Source organism: Balaenoptera physalus, assembly GCF_965194825.1.
Source record: "Balaenoptera physalus genome assembly, chromosome: 1".
NCBI classification, from domain to species: Eukaryota; Metazoa; Chordata; class Mammalia; order Artiodactyla; family Balaenopteridae; genus Balaenoptera; species Balaenoptera physalus.
Genome location: NC_138882.1, coordinates 119,509,464 through 119,529,275, shown reverse-complemented (window position 1 = coordinate 119,529,275; position 19,812 = coordinate 119,509,464). Strand labels below are relative to the sequence as shown.

Below are 19,812 nucleotides of genomic sequence, written 5' to 3'. Positions count from 1 at the left end.
ACATGACCAGCAGGAACTCTTGAGACCCTCTCAGAATTCTTGTTCAAGTCAAGATTCACTAGATCTATCTAGTAGCTAATTCAATATTCTCATCAAAATAAGACTATTAATCTGATGTGATTTCTTTTCTAAGTGAAATTAGTCTGGCTTGTTTTCTAAAGGGCTCAGAGGACATATTTTCATAACCCATTCTAACATTTTGAAGAATTTAAATAACAGCAGAACATAGTGCCTAAAACATGACAGCTATCTGTTTCAGATGCTCCTCCCTGCCAGCATAAAATGTCAAGGACGTTAGTGAAAGAGTTGAAAAGATTAGCTAGGTGAAAAAGTCTACCCTCAGGTACTGCCTTTACCTTGATTGTGGAGCATTTGCTTTATATTTACTTAGCTTTTTATATGTATTTCTCCCCTCCTGAGCTCCCTGTGGTCAGGGACATGCTTTTACTTTTCTCTTGTAATTCCTAACACAGTGCATGACACATCATAGGTGATCCTTAATTGATTTTTAAATTGATATACTCAAGGTTTATTTGTAAACCTAATGCCTAACCTATTACAATTAAGGAGAAAGGATACTACCCCCTTTTAGTCCAGGATATGGCAAATAGAGAAGAGGTCTATAGGTCTAAGGGCATCCCTTAAAACTTTTAGGCTTTTGGGCTTAGGAGGCATGCCCCCTTACACTCTATGAAACTCTCAAATGATTAGTAACAAGAGTCCAATGAGTGAGAAGTAGTGAAATGCCTTTCTCAAAATATGGGGAAATTGGTGATCATTTTTTCTCCTTTGTCATTACTAGGATTTTGGAATTCTAGGGGGAAAATTGCATGTTAAAAAATCATTGTCCCATTCTGATCTTTGCAAAGACTTTCCCTTCCTTAAATTTGTTTAGGATAGGAGATTGCTTCTATGGACTTCTCAAAGGTAAGTATTAACTTTTTATATTTTTACTTCCAGTGTCCAACACACTGAAAGAGAGGAGGAACTCAATAAATGTTGGTTGGATGAATAGGTAGTATTTGTGAAAGTTCATTGTAGACTGTGAAACCTTGCACAAATGGAAAGATGATGAGGATGATGACTTACGAGGCTCAGAAATTGAAGTGGAACTCGTCTTAATGTACCACATACACACACACACACACACACACGCGCACACACACATTTTCCCTTTGAATAATGGCTACATTTTTTTCTTTCAATGGGAAAGGTATTGGGATACTGGGTACTTTTAAAAATTTAAATCAAAATGTGCTTGCCTATTTTTTATTACTGGCTGCTCCATTTGCTCTTCTGGCTCTTGTTGATAAACATATATTTGTATACTTAATATTGCCCTTAGTTATCCTCTTACTTTCGCATCTTACCCATCTTTAGTCTGCCATGCTGTCCTGACTTAGATTTTTCAACTGTCAGACTGTCAGGCTTTCAAGGATGCATTTAAAAAAATCAGTTTCTTTGAAAGCACTTGAACCAGAAGTCAAATGACATGATGTAAACCAATAGTTTTTCAATGAAGAAATGAAAAGTCTCAGTAATGATAAATAAGGAATCTAACCTATTGACACCAATTTGGTTACACTGTATTGATTTCTACAAATATATTATAAAAGAGAGTGCTACATATACTCTACTGATCAGATTGCAAATATACTTCTTAGCAAAGAGAGAAATAGTGTAGGATACAAGGGTTTGTCTTAAAGTGTCACCTGCTATTAGTTATCCCTCACTGATTCAAGCATTTTCCTGGATTTAGGTGGGTCAGGCTGTCAGGGGAGAACCCAGAGGCTGCATGTGGCCATGGCTACAGAATCGACTGGGCATGATCTGGAGAAGCAGCAGGTGAGTCGGTCATGTCAAGGGCAGGTGATAATGACCGGCAAAAACTGGTCCTGCTACTTCTCAGTGACAGTGATTAGCAGGGTGTAAGAACAGAATTCCAAAATTCCGAAGGTTCCCATAAATGTCTCAGTTTCTTACTCAGGGCTTCAGGGTCTTTAGAGATATATTTCAGAGTTGGTTTTTGGCTGTTTCACTTATTCTTGTGTAAACTGGTGGAAGTGGGTGGTGGGTTGGGTAAGATGGGTGAGTCTTCCCAGGCCCTTCATTCCATCTGAGCTACATGTGCCAGGAGGAGCCCCTGATAAGCCAAGACAGCTCTACATATGCCAGCCTCACACAGCTCAGCAGGGACTTGACACTGTCACACAAGTAGCTCTCATCTTTCTGGGCAGATGGCAAGCCCAAAATTTCTAGATACAGGGGTTTAAGGTGGCAATCTGGAAGGAGAGAAGGATTAGGGGCCTTGTCTTGAGGCTGCTTTGCCCAGCAAGCACAAAATCTTTACTTAGCTTGAATGCTTATTTTGACAAATTTTGGAGGTGGGCAGATGGAGATACTGGAGAGAGATGCTAAGGAAACCCCAGGTCACCCCTAGATACTGCGCATGGAACCCAGGTTTGGTAAATACTGCAAAGCCTCCATAGTGTTGGAAGAAGCATGAGATGTTTTTTTTGGAGAGTCTGAATTCACTCTCCAGGAAAGTGTTTATCAAAGTGTTGCCCTACTGAACTAGAATATCAGGGGTGATGGTAGTGGGGAGGATTTCCAGGAAGGGAGAGTCTGCATATTTGTTTGTTTGTTTGCTTGTTTGTTTTTCTAGCCACGCCACGCGGCATGTGGGATCTCAGTTCCCCGACCAGGGATTGAACCCGCGCCTCCTGCAGTGGAATTGTGGAGTCTTAACTACTGGACTGCCAGGGAAGTCCCTGCATTTTTAATAAGCATCTCAGATAGAACTTAATGGGGAGTAAAGTTTGGATTTATCATCTATGAAAAGAATCTCACGATCACTTGCCTGTCTGATGTATGGAATTTCTTCATTTTTGCACATTCTTGAGCTTTTGGTTTTGATTATCTCCTTATAGTCTCTTGGGATAGGAATGCCTCTCCTGGATTATTTTCTCCACTGCGTCTAGGAAGTCTGCATCTTTCCGAATGAGTTGTGCTGTCAAAGAGTGTCCCTAGAAACCTTTCATGTTCCATCTAAGAGGAAGATGACTTGCATTTATAGCACACAGTATAGGCAGTGACCTTGGGCAAGAAGAAAAGCAATAATATTAATACCATATATTTGAATAATTTTCTACAATTCACAGTTAAGTCGAATTAAATTGCATAGTTAAATTCATAAATTATATGATTACATCAATTCTCACAACTTACTGTGAGGATCGGTAATATTATTCCTATTTTACAGATTAAGAAATTGACGTTCAAAGAAGACAAGGCCTTACCATAGGTCAGTGGACTTATATATGGAAGAATGGGTCCTGGAGTCAGGGTCTTCCAACAACTGGCCTGCTGTTGCTGACACATGCCACCCAACGGCCTCCTGAATGGCTTTCGTGCACATATCTTGTAAGTTGATGCTTAGAGCAGAGTTGTTGTGTCAGATCACCTGGGTTCTGATCTTTGTGATTTCTGTGGGAAAATCTCCATTTAAATTGCCATGGACATCCACATGCTGAATGATCATTTTCTCTTGGGAAAGACATTTCTGAGTTGCTCTAGCCTTCCCCGCGTTACCTGAGGCCTCACTATTTTGAAAGGGCTCACACTCTTACCTTATTTGCGTTATATTACCCCAGGGAAAGCATGAATCTAAGAGTTCCAAAAAACCTTTCTCCTCATATCTGATTATGTTATGTTTACAGACACATCTAGGCATAGGCTTTTTGGATTTTCTACTGCTTTATTTTGATCCTCTTGATTTAATCTGTGTGAGCTCATTTTCCTCATTAAAGTCATCAAATTAAAGAAGGAAAAGGGACCTTATAGGCTCCTGCTAGATTTTCCTGAGCAATAGGGGTCCATCCAGTCTCTGCCATGCCCTTCTGGTGGTGGGGACACACTGTCAGGGGCTGCAGCCCCTAATAACTAGATTCCTTTCATTGTCACATAATTCTTTCATTATGTTGGGCTGAGACTTTCAACCTTTATCTTCCACACGTTGGTCCTTGTTTTGATCTCTTAAGCAATACGGAGGTCTTGTCCCTTGTTTTCATGTGAGAGATTTTCAAACACACGAGCCAGTCATCATGTAGGTCTAAAGTGAGATGATTCAGAGCTGTTATGGGCTGAATTCTATGTCCCCAAAGTTCACGTGTTTAAGTCCTAACCCCTAACTTCAGAATGTGATTGTGTTTGTAGATAGTGTCTTGAAAGAGGCAATAAATTAAAATGAGGTTATTGGGGTAAGCCCTATTCCAATATGGCTGGTGTCTTAATAATAAGAAGAAATTAAGACACAGAGACACACAGAAAGAAGACCATGTGAAGGCCCAGGGAGAAGATGGCCGTCTACAAGCCAAGGAGACAGGCCCCAGAAGAAACCAACCCTGACAACATCTTGTCTCAGACTTCTAGCCTCCAGAACTGTGAGAATATAAATGTCTGTTGTTTAAGCCACCCAGTTTGTGGTACCTTGTTATGGCAGCCTGAGCAGACTAATACATGAATCAAATATATATGGGGCTGGAGTCAAGGAGATAGGGGAGATAAACTAAGCAAATGTGCAGGGGGAGAGGGTAAAAGGGCCATGGGATAAAAGCCTTACAGAGTAAGTACTGAGAGAGGGCCTGGGAGCCATACTGAGAGAAAAATCGAGAGAGCACAGTGAAAGAAGACAAGGGAAGAAAGAGTTCTTTGCTCCTTTTATACTGGGTTCTAAATTCCTTAACCTTGTGTTCACTTTTGTCAACATTGTCTTTAGTGCTTAAACACTCTCTCCTTTCCTTGTCCGCATGCACCAAATTAAGAAGGTGTGGGTTTTAAATCTGAAAATTGGTCATCACAGCATTCAAAGGTAAGGTTAAAGTGTTAATATTAGTGTTGTTGAATTAGGGGGTCAGTCTCAGAAGTTACTTGGGGAATCTTTCTAAGTATACATTTCTTTGACACAGATTATGAAATTCAATTTCAGTGTAGATTTATGGTGGGGTACTGAAATACATTATGAAGACAAACAAACAAGCAAATAAATAAACAAAAACCCCAAACCCCACATAATTCCCAGGTGCTTCTGATGTGCCCACTGTTTGAGATACACTAATTCAGATGAAAATAAAAATGAATTTCTTCTATATGCTTGGAAATGATGCCAGACCATTGTAGATTTCAAACTTCATGAAAAATTAAAAATTTCCCCCTTTTGAGGGGAGTATTTTATGAATCCAGTAAACATAGCCTAAATTTCCTATTCTTATTACCTTATTACTTTTCATAATAATGTTGACAATGGTGGTAATCCTGGTAGCCTTTTGGGATGTTTCTGCTCCTTTTCCCAGCAATGGCTTCCCTTGGCCAGCCGGCAGTGTTCTTTTCCCATATTTCAGGATCTCAGTGTGAAACAAGCTATGAAAGCTTACAACAGTCAATCATACTGACCATCAGATTATTCTTTGTGACTTAGGCGAATACCCCTGCTTCCTCAAGTGCTCTATCTGCTGAGAATTAGGAACCATTTCTATGTAATAAAGAACTATCGCTCACCAGGAAGTATACTGTTCCTTCTTGTGGAGGAAAACTTATGACATTGAACTTGATAAGAGCCATTATTTTCACAAGCTCAAATAAAACAAGTCTTCTTTGTCTCCCCTCCCACCTCTACAGGTTCAAGTATGTGGAGGAGACCAAACTGAAAAGAAAGCATCATAGGTTTTAGACTGAAACAAATCAGGGCTAACCAGGTAATCAAATTCTGTATAAAAACAATGAATTGTGCTACTCTAACTTAGATGTTTCAGAGAAACTCCAATGCCTTCTTTATCCATTTCTGGAATTTTTAAAACCACTGTTCCATAGGGCCTTGAGAATAACCGGAATAACTAGACTCTGTTAATTTAGTTCAGTTATTTAGGAATCAGGTATAAGATTAATTAGAACTAATTAGTATTAAGTTCTGAGTAGGTAGGTAGAGCTTACTATACACTATGCTTAAAACATCACAGTGGGAATGTGGTGGGTAGTCTGCGTCTTGAAATTTACCAGGTCTGCCTGATGGGTACTGACTTGACTGGTTCCTCCACTTTAGGGATGCTGAGAGTATACTACTCTGCCCCAAGTTATATTTTATCCAAGCGTCATGTCTCTGACATTCTACCTCCAAAGAGTCATTCCTTTGGCTTTCTTTGCTTCCCTTAAAATGAAAATTCTATTGGTTTGTGCAAAACAAAAAATTACCTTATACAGGCAAATACATTAAGGTAGTTATTAGCTTTGTTTTCCAGTGACTGAAAGGAACTAGTTGAGCTAGAAGGAACTTGGAAGTTCATCAGTGGGAATGAAAGGAAGGTTTGCTAAGTAGGTGAGGGGAAAGCACAGACAAAGGAGGGAGGGGCCAAGTGACACACATTTTGCCCCCTTGGGAATTTTGAATGGGACTGACTCCGCCCACTCAGTACTGCTTAAAAACAAAACAAAACAAACAACATATCTTTGAGAGTGCTTTAATATATTGCACTATTTCAGTAGCTGTGCTGGCCAGGACTTAACAAGGCTAGAGTAAGGAAGGACGGTTAATATTTCAACTACAGTGTGAATTGTAAATCATGACATTGATTTGGGCACAGAGGCTAGATCAGGAATTTTTTTTTTTTTTTTTTTTTTTTTTTTATGGCTGTGTTGGGTCTTCGTTTCTGCGCGAGGGCTTTCTCTAGTTGCGGCGAGCGGGGGCCACTCTTCATCGCGGTGCGCGGGCCTCTCACTATCGCGGCCTCTCTTGTTGCGGAGCACAGGCTCCAGACGCGCAGGCTCAGTAGTTGTGGCTCACGGGCCTAGTCGCTCCGCGGCATGTGGGATCTTCCCAGACCAGGGCCCGAACCGGCGTCCCCCGCATCGGCAGGCGGATTCTCAACCGCTGCGCCACCAGGGAAGCCCGGGATCAGGGGTGTTTGAGGAGCATCCTTCAAAGCTCAAATGCAGAGGGCGGAAGATAGCGCTGGTCTTTAGTATCATGTCCCCCTTTTTGAGTAAGTCGGAGCTTGAGTTAGGAAGCATCCAAAGATCATTTTGTTCCCGCGTTCAATTTTCTTCTTTTCACTTAGAAAAAACCTTTGAGGCCAAAGACCACTTGAGGTGGCCCTGGTTCCTCCACGTTTCACTCACTGGCTCCTTGTATCTGCTGGACCTGCATTTCCATGCACCGTGTCTCAGGAGGAAAATGATTCTAGTGACCTCGCTGTAGGGAGACGGGAGCCTCAGTCTTCTTATCAAACTTCCAGGCTGTTCTACATAAGCAGGGCTCTCGGCTCTGGCCTAGGAAAGCAATGCCATCGTCGGCTGACACTCAAGCATCCTGGCGAGCTTGCTAAGTGTGTGGGGAGCCCTAACCGCTGTTGTTGGCGGGAAGACCAAGCTGTCACTTGCACCTCACCTTCAGAATTCGGCCCTGTTTAAGTTAAGCTCTGCAGGTGGAGCCCTGGATTGTGAGAAGGATACAAAGCCTGCGGACATGTTGGCGTTTATTCCTCGTGCTGCTTCTGAGGACACACAAGAGGGTGTTCTGGCCAAATTAGCCAGTTATTGGTTCCTCGAGTAACTTTGGTTTTGGACCCCTGGCTTGACTCTGTGAGAGAGCAGGAGGTTGTTTTCCCTGAGTGCGTTTGCCTCTTGGCTTTCCTGTCACTACATGAACATTCAGCCCACAGATTTCTGTTATCTAATCAGGTGCATCGGTGGAGATGAGAGGGGAGGAACACCCCTCCGACTCAGATTTTGCACAAACAAAACTCAGCCTTGTTAACAAAGGCAGGGAGGAGCGCCCACGCCGCTCAGATCACATCTGCCCCGACAGTCTGCCGGGCAGTGCAGATGGGTGGGCTTTTACGGCAAGATAAGCAACTGGAGGGCTCCACTTTGGTATGCTAAATAAAATTAAAATGTCAATATTTACACATGACCTTCAAGGCTCTTACACTCTTGCTTTCTTAGGATTCAGTACAGACTGCGTTTTCTTTAGCCCGTTACCAACAGCTTGGAAATTCAGTTAGAGGACATAACCCAAATGTTCTCCAAATGTTCCTTCCAAATGGTCATCTCGAAAAGTGCTGTTTTAAGGCGTGCAACCTTTCTGCACCAAGAGAGGGCTGTCGCGCTGCCTACCCAACTGCAGGGGAATTATCCGGAGATGAAAACCACGGATGATAAAGATAGTGCCGCCAAGCTGCTTTAATTTGTTGATAACTAAAGCACAAGAGGCCTCTTACAGGCTTCTTGAAGCCTCACTATTGTGTATGGCACATTCAACCCCTGCTTGTGTGCTGACACAAACAAATAAACGCGATCATAATGGTTGAAATGTAGTTAGAAACACAATTGAGAACATCTGTATTGTAAGCAGAAATAAATTAGAAATACTGAAGTGTTTTGTAGCTGTGAAAACGAAGGAATAAAAAAATAACCCACAGTACCTGGATTAAGCGGTTATAAATAATGTATAAGGCAAAAATCTCATTACCCCCTGTGTAAACTCCCACCACCCCCCCATGAAATATATTTTATGAATGTAGTAACACTGTAATAACCAAAGCATTTGTTTTTCCCCACAAACTTTCCATTTCATAACTGGGAGATTGTTTGGATTTACAAGTTCAGGACAAAACATCCCCGAGTTTACTGGTTTTGGTTTCTTCCTCGTGACCTTCAGCTTCAGGACTCTGCACAGCTCTGGACGCCACTATTTATTAGAATGCTGCTTTCCACACATGAAAGTTTCCCCCAAACACAACCCTATAAAAACAAACAGAGGCGAACACAAATCCCCTCAGCCCTGGAGGATAAAGGCCTTGAAACTTGCATTGCAGAAGCCACAGGGAAGATGGGAGAAGATCTCCCTGCCCAGGACCACGACACCTGTGTGACTCTTGGAGTCCGGGCTGCTGTCAATAGAACCAATCATTTTGCTTATGTCGCTATAAGTAAAGTGACAGCTGCCAGATTAGTGAGCTTTGTCCAACTGAGCTATGGGGCCGTTACAGGGGTGGCCAGAATTTTCCACCGGGCACCATCCTCAGCACAGCCAGGATCCAGGAGGAACTCCATTCTCTGGGCACCGACTCACCTCTGCAGCCCTTCCCTCTTCAGTTTCTTGGTGCTTTTTTTTCTATCATAAAGCCGTGGTCAGGCTCTGGAATATCATGGAACCCAGCAGCATGCTCAAGGATTAAGCATGACTCTGGAGTCCTGTTGTTTATGAAACCCAGTTCTCCCGGGTCATGCAGGGGGAACCCCCATATCTTTAAGAGATACTAGGGCAGGAGGTAAAGCGGAGGGAGCTGACTCAATACAACCTTTTATGTAATAGGAGCCACCCCAAGCCTGATCGCTCCTACCTCAAATACCTCATGATTCTTTCTGAGCTTTTAATTAGTGAATTAACGTACATCCTATCTGGCTTTCCTGGAGTCCTTGGAATGGTTCCTAAGTGGACCACAGATATCTATAGAGATAACTGCCAGATTCCTAGCCTGACCCCTCATCAGGTGCTGCTCCTGCTAGCATGGCTTGTGACCATGTTCTATTTCTGCTTGCCCCACTGGAATAGCCGTGTGGCTAAGCGGCTAAGCAGAATGACCCCCTTAGATCCCCTTCTAGGAGGAAGTCACTCATGGACTCATTTTTGGAGTCACGGTTAGAAACGTGTAATTTCTCCTCGTTTGGGTACGCAGCTATGGCAGAAGGGGGGAAAATTACTGCGTTATGAGTCGGAAGATTGTTCAGGTGTCTTCTTAAATCTACCTGAGTGACTTTGGATTAGTCCACCTCTGAGCCTCAGTTATCATTGAAAATGTGGGTAATATTACCTCACACTTTTTCCTTTAGTGGGACTTAAATAAGGTCACGCACATAAAGGAGCTTTATATGGTTTAAAGTGTTATTGAATGGTATGGTGTTATTTGTCTTTGTTCAGGCTGCTATAACAAAATACCACAGACTGGGTAGCTTGTAAGCAACAGAAATTCACTTCTTTAAGTTCTGGAGGCTGGAAGTCTGAGATCTGGGAACCAGCATGGTTGGGTGAAGGCTGTCTTCTGGGTTATAGAGTTCTCAGCTTATGACTGTGTCCATGCATGGTGGAAGGGAAGGGAGGATCTTTCAGGAGCCTCTTTTATAAAGGCACTAATCTTGTTCACAAGACCTCTACCCTCATGACCTAATCGCCTCCCAAGGCCAGCTCCCTGATACCATCAGCTTAGGGGTTAGGATTTCAGCATATGGATTTTGGGGGGACACCAAACATTCAGACCATAACATCTTTATTAAAAGGAAATTTCTATTCTACCTATGTGACCATGTGGTTTGAGGATCAAATTAAATAAAATATGTGAAAAGGGCTTTGAAAAGTATAAAGCAATGCAAAGCACATCACTGTATTGTGAATGGAGTGACAGAGCCCTGTCAGCTGGATTTCCCGTGGTCAGTAGGTCCATGTACACATGTGCCAGAGCAGCACAGTTTTCTAGACAAAAAGAGGGTGCAGAGGCTGGAGACTTTAAATCTGGTGTTATCGTTATCATTATGTTTCTTATTGTGAGCACCTCAATTAACTGTTTTGAGATCTTTGTCTCATTTCTTTTACTTCTAATATGAAGGAACAACAGTCATCTCCTAATATGGTTGTTGGGAAAACATAATTGAAATGAATTCCAAAAATAGCTTTTAAGGACAAAGTTATGTGAAGGACAGAAATTGCGTGTGAATTCTCTCAGCAATGAATAGGCATATCTCCATATACCCCTAGGATCTCAAGCTGATAATGTAACGACAAGAACCTATTCAATCAGAACAAGGGGATGGTTCTGCTCGTGTGACAATCTAGGTCTCAGAGTCTGGTATGCGGGAGGGGTGGAAAGAGCAGATTGCATTTTCAGGAGAAAGGTTAAGCTTGAATGTTTTGGACAGGAGGTGGTTAGATGCATTTTTAAAAAGTCCTTGAATTTACCTGATGAGTTTTGTGTCCTTGTGATGGTTGTAGCCCATTCCAGGTTAGGAGTAAATTTAGCAACACAAAAGAGGTCATTTAAAAATCTCTCCCTCACATGCTCCATTTCGTCTGGTGCCCCTTCTAGTTTTCTCCTCTTCACTAATTTGCAACCTGTGAGACTGCCCTTCTGATCATTGTGAGTTTAAGATTAGTGGTATGTGGTTTCTGAACTGTTTTGAAACTTTTATAGGAGAGTTGTGAAAAGGTGGAGGTCTCCAGAAAACCCTTAATAGAAGTTCAGAGATCCATTTATTTATTTATTTGGGCTTTAAAACATTTTAGTTTAGACTAATTTTAGACTTAGAAAATGTTGAAAAAATACTATAAAGTGTTTCTTTATATACCTCCCTCTGCTTCTACTTATGTTAACATTTCTCATCGCCATTATAATTATCAAGACTAGGAGATTAAAATGAACACAATAATATTTACTAAACTACAGGCTTCATTAGAAATTCACAAATTTTTCTACAAATATCCTTTTCTGGTTCCTGGATCCTCTCCAGGACCTCACACTGCATTTCGCCTCCAATCTGTCACAGTTCCTCAGTCCTTCCTTGTCCTTTATGACTGGCTCTTTTTGAAGACCAGTGATCAGTAATTTTGTAAAATATTCTTCAATTTAGCTTTGTTTAATGTTTTCTCATGATTGGGGTAAGATTATGCAGTTTTTGCAAGAATGCCACAGAAATGATATTGTGTCCCGTTTCAGCACATCATATCAAGGGATTCATGATACTGATATATCTTATTATTGGTGATATTTACCTTGATCACTTGGTTAAGGTGGCTCCTGCTGGTTTCACCACAATAAAGTTACTATCTTTCCCTTTGTATTGGTAAGTATTTTGAAGCAGGTACTTTGAGTTTATTCAAATTCTCTTTATCCTTCTTGAATTTCTTTTGCATGAAATAGCAGACACCTAAGAAAAGGAGATATACTCTTTGAGGATTTGCTTCTTTTCACTTACTATATGTTGTAGGAAGCACCCCACATCAGTTTTAGATGTTTTGCTCATTCTTTTATACAGTTGCATAGTACTCCATTGTATGGCTATACCAGTTTATTCAAGCACTCTTCCACATATGGGCAGTTAAACTGTTTCCAGTGTTTCGCAATTACAAACAAGGAGGCAATGAATAAATTCGTACATATGTGCTTTTGCATTGTTGGAGATACATCCCCTAGAAGTGGGGTTGCTAGGTCAGAAAGAAAATGCATATGCAGTTTTGTTAGACATTGCCAAATGTTCCTCCAGAAGGGCTGTACCAATTTGCATTCCTACCAGGAATGTTTGGAAGTGCCTGTTTCCCCATACCTCCACCAATAAGCTTAACTAATAGAAAGTATTCCCATATTTTAAATTTTTCGCCAATCTGTTAGGTGAGAGACATGGATTTGTTTAAGTATGAGTGAGTTTGAGCAGTTTTTCACATGTTCAAAGGCCATTTTAATCTGTGTGTGTGTGTGTGTGTGTGTGTATGTGAATTTCTCCTCATTCTTCTATCAGGATTTTTGTCTTTTGTCCCTTAATAATTAAGATTTCTTTATATGTAAGGAATATTAGCCTTTTTTTCTAGTATGTGTTACAAATATTTTCTTGCAGTTTGTCAGTTGTCCTGTGACTTTGTTTATGGTGCTTTTTGTCAGGCAAAATTTTTTAATTTGTATGCAGTCAAATTTATCAATTTTTTTCTTTGGTCTCTGATTTTAAACCATAGTTAGAAAACCTTTTTCTTCCCAAGATTAAAGAACAGAATAATTTAACTGTGTTTTCCTTTATACTGTCCTGTTTCAGTTTTTCTATTTAGGTCCCTAATCCACTTGGAGTTTATCTACTATAAGATGTGAGATATAGATCTATTTTAACTTTTCCAAATGACTACCTACTTGTTTCAGACTATTTATTAAAAAGTTCATCTCTACCCCAGTGATTTGAGATGCCACTTTTGTCATATACTAAATTTCCATATGTATTGGGGGCTATTTCTGAACTGTTTTATTCTAGTCTATTTGTCTATTCACTTTCCACACCATTTTAATTATCAAGGCTTTATAGAATGTTTTAATTTCTGGTAAGACTAGTCACCATACACAGATTTTTGTTTTGTTTTGTTTTGTTTTTAGTGTTTTTTAACCTACTTTTGCATTTTTTTTCTTTTTTCCATTTGAACTTTAGTATCAAATTGTCTAACTAACTCCAGAAAATAGCTTGCAGGTGTATTTTACTGGAATTGTAATAAATTTATAAATTAACTTAGGGAGAACTGATATTTTTATAATGCTATAATCCTATTTAAGAACAGGGGATGTCTTTCCATTTGTTCCAGGCTTTATTAGTGTAATTCAGGTGTGTTTACAAATTTTTCCTTTTGTCGGTTTGCACACTTGTTAAATTTACTCATAAGTACATACTGCACTTTGATGCTGTTGTAAATGGGTTTTCTTTACCATTATTTCTCCTATTTATTGTTCGTATGAAGGGTATTGATTTTTATATGTTAATTTTATATCCCACTACTTCAATAAATTCTTTCATTGTTTGGATTAGTTTTATTATTGAGTCTCTGGAGTTTTCCAGGTATAGTATCATATCACCTGCAAATATAGTTTTCCTTCTTCTTTAATCATTCTTATGCCTCTATTTGATTTCTCTGGTCTAATTGCATTGGCTAATAGTGCAAATAGTAGTAGAGATCATAGGTATTTGTGTTCCTGATCATAGTGGAAATGGCTAGTGTTTCTTCATTAAATATGATACTGACTTTAGAACTATTCATCATTTCAAGAAGTATCTGTCAATTCTTATATACTGGAGTAGTTTTATCATGAATGTGTGTTGAACTTAGTCAAATGCTTTCTCAGCATCTGTGGAAATAGTCATATCATTTTTCCCCTTTAGACATTATTATGTGTAGTAGCCTGAATAATGGCCATCAGGTACTAATCCCTGGAATGTGTAAATGCTACTTTATATGATCAAGTTGTTACAGATATGGTTAAATTAAGGATCTTCAGATGAGGAAATTATCCTGCATTATCCAAGCGGGCCCTAAATGCCATCACAAATGTGCTTATAAGAGAGAGGTAGAGTGAGATTAGACACTTATGTAGTGGAGGAGGTGATGTGAAGACAGAGGCAGAGATTAGAGTGATGTGGTCACAGGCTAAGGCATGCTGGTGGCTACCAGAAGCTGGAATAGGCAAGGAACACATTTTCCCAGAAACTGTGGAGGCCACATGGCCCTCCCAACACTGTAATTTCAGACTTCTCACTTCCAGAACTATGAGAAAATAAATTCCTGTTTTTGCCAGCCACCACATTTGTGGTCATTTGTTATAGTGACCATAGAAAATTGATGCAGATTTTGGTACTGGGAAGCGATTTGCTGTTGTACCAAATACCTAAAAATGTAGAAGTGGCTTTGAAATGTTAGTGAGTGTTGTTGCTCTGTAGTTTTATTTCTTTGTATTGTCTTTATCTGTTTAGGTATAAGTATTATATTTGCATGCTAAAAAGGATTAAAAAGTTTTCTTTGATTTTCAATGTTGTGTAGCAATTTACAGAGCATTAGGACTACCTAGTGTTTAAAGGTTTGGTAGAATTTCCCTGGAAAACTAACTGTGCTAGTTGATTTCTTTTGTGGGGGAGTTCCTTAATACATTTCTCTATTTCTTATATGGAAATTCGTATATTTAAACTTTCTAACTCTAATGAGGTCAATATGTATTTCTCTAGAAGTTATCCATTTTGTTTGGGTTTTTCAATTTATTTGCATAGAGGTCTGCAACTTAGTCTCTTATGATTAATTTTTTTATTTCAATGGTTATTTTGTTCTTTTCATTTCTTTTTTTTTTTTTGTATATTTGTATATTTTCCCTAGCTAGTGGTTTACTTATTTTGTTAAATTTTCCCCCAAATCAGGATTTTGATTCTTTAAAATTCACTTAATGCCCACATGGCAATGTAAGCATATCTACTTCTCTTTCCCTTCTCCTATTTTTTATTGCATTATTTCTACTTTGTGAAATAGTAGAAATAGTGCAATAAGAGCACTATTTTCAACAGCTGTTGGTCTTTCACCCTCATTCCAACCTTTGTATTAGTGTTATATATACATTTATACATTTTAAAATGTTCCCTATCAGTCCTTTTGTTGAAGGACTGATATGATTTTGTTGGATGCAGCTCATTCTTTTGTAGATTCTTTAAGAACAACCTATGGGTACAGAATTCCATAAGTTCTTGTATACTGAGAATTGTTATTTGATATTTGAAGGACAGCTTGGCTGTATATAAAATCCTTTGTTCACAATTTCTTTCCTTAAACTTAAAAAAAATAGTACTCCACTGTTGCCTTCTTTGTATGTTGGTTTTGATGCCAGTTGAACTCTCTTGACATTATTAATTTTGCAAAAAAAAGTTTTGAAAACAGTATTTGTTCTTTTTGTCCAGAGGTCTTGAAGATCTTATCTTTGTCTTTGAAATCTAACAGTTTTATAGGCATATGTCTCAGTTTTAATCATTCTTGGTTAATTTTCTCAGATACCTACTAAGCCTTTTCAACCAAGATTCATGCCTTTTTCTCTTTCTGGAAAAATTTTTTGGATTATAATTTTAAAGACTAGTTGCATTTCATTTGTTTTCTTTTTCTTTTTTATGATTCCAGTAATACAAATATTATTCCTTCTTTACCTGTCTTCTATTTCCACTATTTTTCTCTGATCCTCTTTATGTCTTCCTCTGTGTCATTTCATTCTCTTGGTTGTTTTCCTGCCTTTCTTCAACGTCCCTTATTAAATTTTCATTTGAGTCTATTTACTCTTGGGCACTGTCATTTCCTCTTTATTTCTGAGATAATATCATGATTTTTTCTTCCACTTCTTTCCTGAGTTCAATCAACTATTTTTTCATTCCTACCTTTTTTGTCCATTTCTGTTCTCAGTGTTTGAATTTTATAATTTAAAGTGTTTTTTTCTTATCCTTAAATCCTTGTTATGATATATTTAATTTGATTTGGAATGTAAACGTAAAGTTTCCTTCTGCTTCATGTTTTATTTTTGTTTTGTTTTTTGTCTTTTTTTTTTTTTTTTTGGAAGAGGGTGGTTGGATTTTTCTCAGTTGATTTGTGTGTAAATTCATTCTGCAATAGTCCTTTTTGGATTTTATTGTCCTGATTTTACTTTTTGTGATACTGGAATGCTTTACATGGTCCTGGTTAAAAGGCACTCTTCACTGTTGATCTATTAAAATTCAAATACTTTAGCAGGTTTTGTTTGTTTTGGTGGTGGAGGAGGACTGTGAGTCCCCTAATTTTGTTGATCTATTTTTTCTTGCAGGCCCCTACATTTTTCTTCATTTCTGCTTTACTACCTAATTGCTAAAGGACTCTTTTTCCTTCTGTTTTTTTTTTTCCTCTTTTTTTTTCTCTTCCAGAAGCTATGTGTTTGAAAGACTGTTCTTTTAATGCGTACTTGCTCATTTAAACTGTGTCTACAACTTTAAATTGTGTGTCTGGTTCTAAAGGAGCTGCCTACCCTTTCAAAGGCACAAACTTTGAAATCTCCTTTAGGATGTTCAGCTCTGTTTAATCTTCCTAGTGTCCTCTCCAACTTTCCTTAAGGTCCCCTTGCCTGTGTCCTTCTTCTGTATTCCTAGAAGTTTTTATTGGTCTGCCTTTGCTTGCAGCAAAGCTCTGTGGTAGGAGTTGGGAGGGGCAGAAGGGCATAGAATTTGTTTCTTTTTCTCTTTTTACTCACTATGTATACATATATATATATATATATATATATATATATATATATATATATATATATTAGCATTCTTGGCATTGTCTTAAGGTAATATTGAGAATATGGTTTTGCACAGAGATTTCATAGTTCTGCAGTTATTGTGTACTGTTCCATGGAGGAATGGGGTATGGGAAGTTACTTACTATACACCTGTCATTGTCTTTAGCCACATAGAAGTCCTCAAAGGATGCATGTTTGCATGGTAAAAGAGCAATCTCATCCCTGCCAGTGGTTTTACTAACCACCTGTACAGCTGATGGCTCCCATATTTAGATTTTGAATCCAGACTTTTTCTAAGCTTTGGATCCACATATCCAACTATAATCACACAACCTCAAGTTCATCAAGGTCAAAACTCAACAATCTCCTTCCCCAGGAAGCATGATCTCCTCCCTCCCTTCACACACATTCTGTTTCTTGTTGAAAGGTAGCATTCTCCACTGGGAGACTCAGGCTAGAAAATTGAGAGTCATCTAGAGACATCTATCTCCCTTGCCCACACCTCCAACTGATACTTAATAAATGGCTATTGAATGAAAGTCCTCAAACTTTCTAGAAGAAGATGAAAAAGAAACAAAATTTTTGTCCTTTGACAACACCTGGCATAGGTCTGGATAGTTGTTCTTTGCTACTCAAGGGTAGATCTTGCTAGTGGTGGGAATAACAGTACAGAACACTTATAATTTAATAAGGAGTTTATAGGAGTGATAAACTTCTTATTGGAGTCCCAGATCTTGGAGGCAGGGACAATGTCTTTTCATTTGATAATCTTTCACAGTAGTTGACAGAAAGCTTAACAAAGGTCATTAGGGATATTTTAAATAAATGAATAATAAAATGAATAAATGACTATGATACCACCTGTGATTAAGCACATACCTCCTAATATAAAGAAAAATTCTTCAAAAATATCCCTAAACTTAAGCAAGTCAACTCAAATTCCTACAAGCATTAGGAATGTTACAAAAATGAATGACATGGCCACTTTGACACTGGCAAACTGGGGCTCTAAGTCAGGCTTCTTACCCATATTTTTGTGTGTGCCATGAACCCTTTTGGAATCTGGTGAAACTTATGGACCCTTCTCAGAATAATGTTTTAAAACACATAACATAAAATGCATAGAATTACAAAGGAAACCAATTACACAGAAATATAATTATCAAAGTATTAAAAAACACACAAATGTATGAGATAGTAATATATGTGCTTCTTTATTAATGCATTAAATAACAAGTTCTAGCGGCCAAACTAATAACTACCGTATTTTCAAGTAGTGGTAAATATAAGCAATTTTTCAAGATATCTACAGCAACTGTGATGTGATATGAAAACACCCATGATTTCTGTTGGTGACGCAGTGAAGGCATGCTTGCCAATACCACAGTAGTTTCTTGCCTGTATTCATAATTGAATAAAATGCTAAATTTCAGTTAGAAATTAATAAAAATAAAGATACAATTTTTTTCCCATCCAAGTTCATGGCCATCTGAATTCTACTATGCACACAGCTGTATCCATGAACTCCAGGTTAAGAACCCCTGGTTTAGAAGGTGCCACTGCTATCAGATTACTTGACTATAGCCAGGCAGAACAGTGGCCTTAGGGGCCTCAGGTTTTTGTGACCTCTGACCTAAACCCTTATGCAAATGTGGATCCATCATTTTACAGTCCCTCTATAAGAGTTGCCGTTATGGAAAAAAATCAGATTGGAATATGACAGCTGAGTTGTCTCTTGACAGGCAGAAAAGTCTGTTTTGCCCAAGACAAAATGGACTCATATTTTACAAGGTTAAGATGTTATCCATTAGCCATTCTCTGCAGACCCCAATCTAAAGGCCCTCTCAGAAGCCAGGGTCATGACAGAGGAGGGTGTGGAAGGTGATAGAAGAGGGCTGGAACCTGGAAAACAAATTCTACAACTTGTAGATAATTAACAAAAAGGGTAGGAACTTCCCACTAGCTGCTAGAAAGAAAATGTCACAAACATGAAAACATAATAAAGCTGGCTTTGAGTCCTTGGTGCCTTCCCTTCATGATTAATGATTGGTCTCAAATAGCATGGGTAAGGGAAAGTGAAGTTCCTCTTGAAGTAGCTTTAAAAATGCCACAGCTTAAAAAAATTATTGTAACATCAATTTAAGGAAAAAAAAAAAACTCTGCTAAAATGTAAAGGTCAAGAAAGATTTGGGTGTTTTTAAATGCTGTCTAGAAGAAATTCGTATAAAGGTTACGATGTCATGTAGTTTCAGAGTTATAGGCATAGAAGGGGGGTCCTGGACAAAAGTAGTGCTACCTGGGGGCCTTCAGTGACTGTGACCCGTGCCCACAGTGGGCAGCATGCAGCTGTTGGATCACAGTGTGTCACTGTGTCCGTGGGGAAAGCCAGGCACTGCTCTCTCAGAGCCTTTAAAGCCGTGGGAACATTTCACTTCCAAAGCTCTCTTTTGACTACAGGCAGGCCTTAGGATGATCTGCCCCTGTCCTCCCAACAGCATCACTCAAAGCAGCACTTAAAGTCCCCCAGGGGAGGGAACTCTGAGCTCCTGCTGCCCCTCTTGCCTTCTTTCACTCTGCGTGGAACTACTCAGTCCTTCAGAGGAAGTTTCCACAGACAGAACCAGGCCTGGTCTGTAGGTTTAAGGCATATGGGGGAATCTCCTGACCTCCACGAAGAAGGTGCCCTGTGAGCATGGTGGAGGTTTCCATAACCTCACGCCTCAGTGGTCTGGGAATAGGTGTCCATTTGGTCTCAGGTGTTGTAGTCACAGGCTACCAGACCCTTAAGGGACCTCTCCTGGCCACGGCGATCCTCCCCGGGATGCAGCCCGGAGCGCCTGCACAACAGTGCATCCGAACAGGACTACCCCTCAGGGACTCGGGGGTCCCCTGGTCGCGGAGGAGCAGTGGTTCTCCACCAGTCCCCACAAACATGACCCCCAAACCACCTGAATGGGATCCAATTGCTCCT

General features: G+C 39.4%; 1 protein-coding gene across 15 annotated transcripts in view; it reads left to right on the top strand.

Annotated features, from left to right (window-relative positions):
• Nucleotides 1-19,812, top strand: part of LOC309638069 (uncharacterized protein) — a 37,402-nt gene that overhangs the window by 6,530 nt on the left and 11,060 nt on the right. For 2 of the 15 annotated variants that reach the window (XR_014250983.1, XM_082413596.1), the window contains exons 2-8: nucleotides 896-927; nucleotides 1,760-1,845; nucleotides 2,666-3,160; nucleotides 3,263-3,423; nucleotides 4,265-4,870; nucleotides 5,677-5,753; nucleotides 7,110-8,473. Coding sequence is in view for 2 of the 15 variants with exons in the window: in XM_082413596.1 (XP_082269722.1) it covers nucleotides 896-927; nucleotides 1,760-1,845; nucleotides 2,666-2,806 (259 nt within the window). In the remaining 13 variants the exon portion in view is untranslated. Of the gene's footprint in view, nucleotides 1-895; nucleotides 928-1,759; nucleotides 1,846-2,665; nucleotides 3,161-3,262; nucleotides 3,424-4,264; nucleotides 4,871-5,676; nucleotides 5,754-7,109; nucleotides 8,474-19,812 lie in introns of those variants that run through there. The other 13 variants (XR_014250982.1, XR_014250993.1, XR_014250990.1 and 10 more) reach the window with 12 other exon arrangements.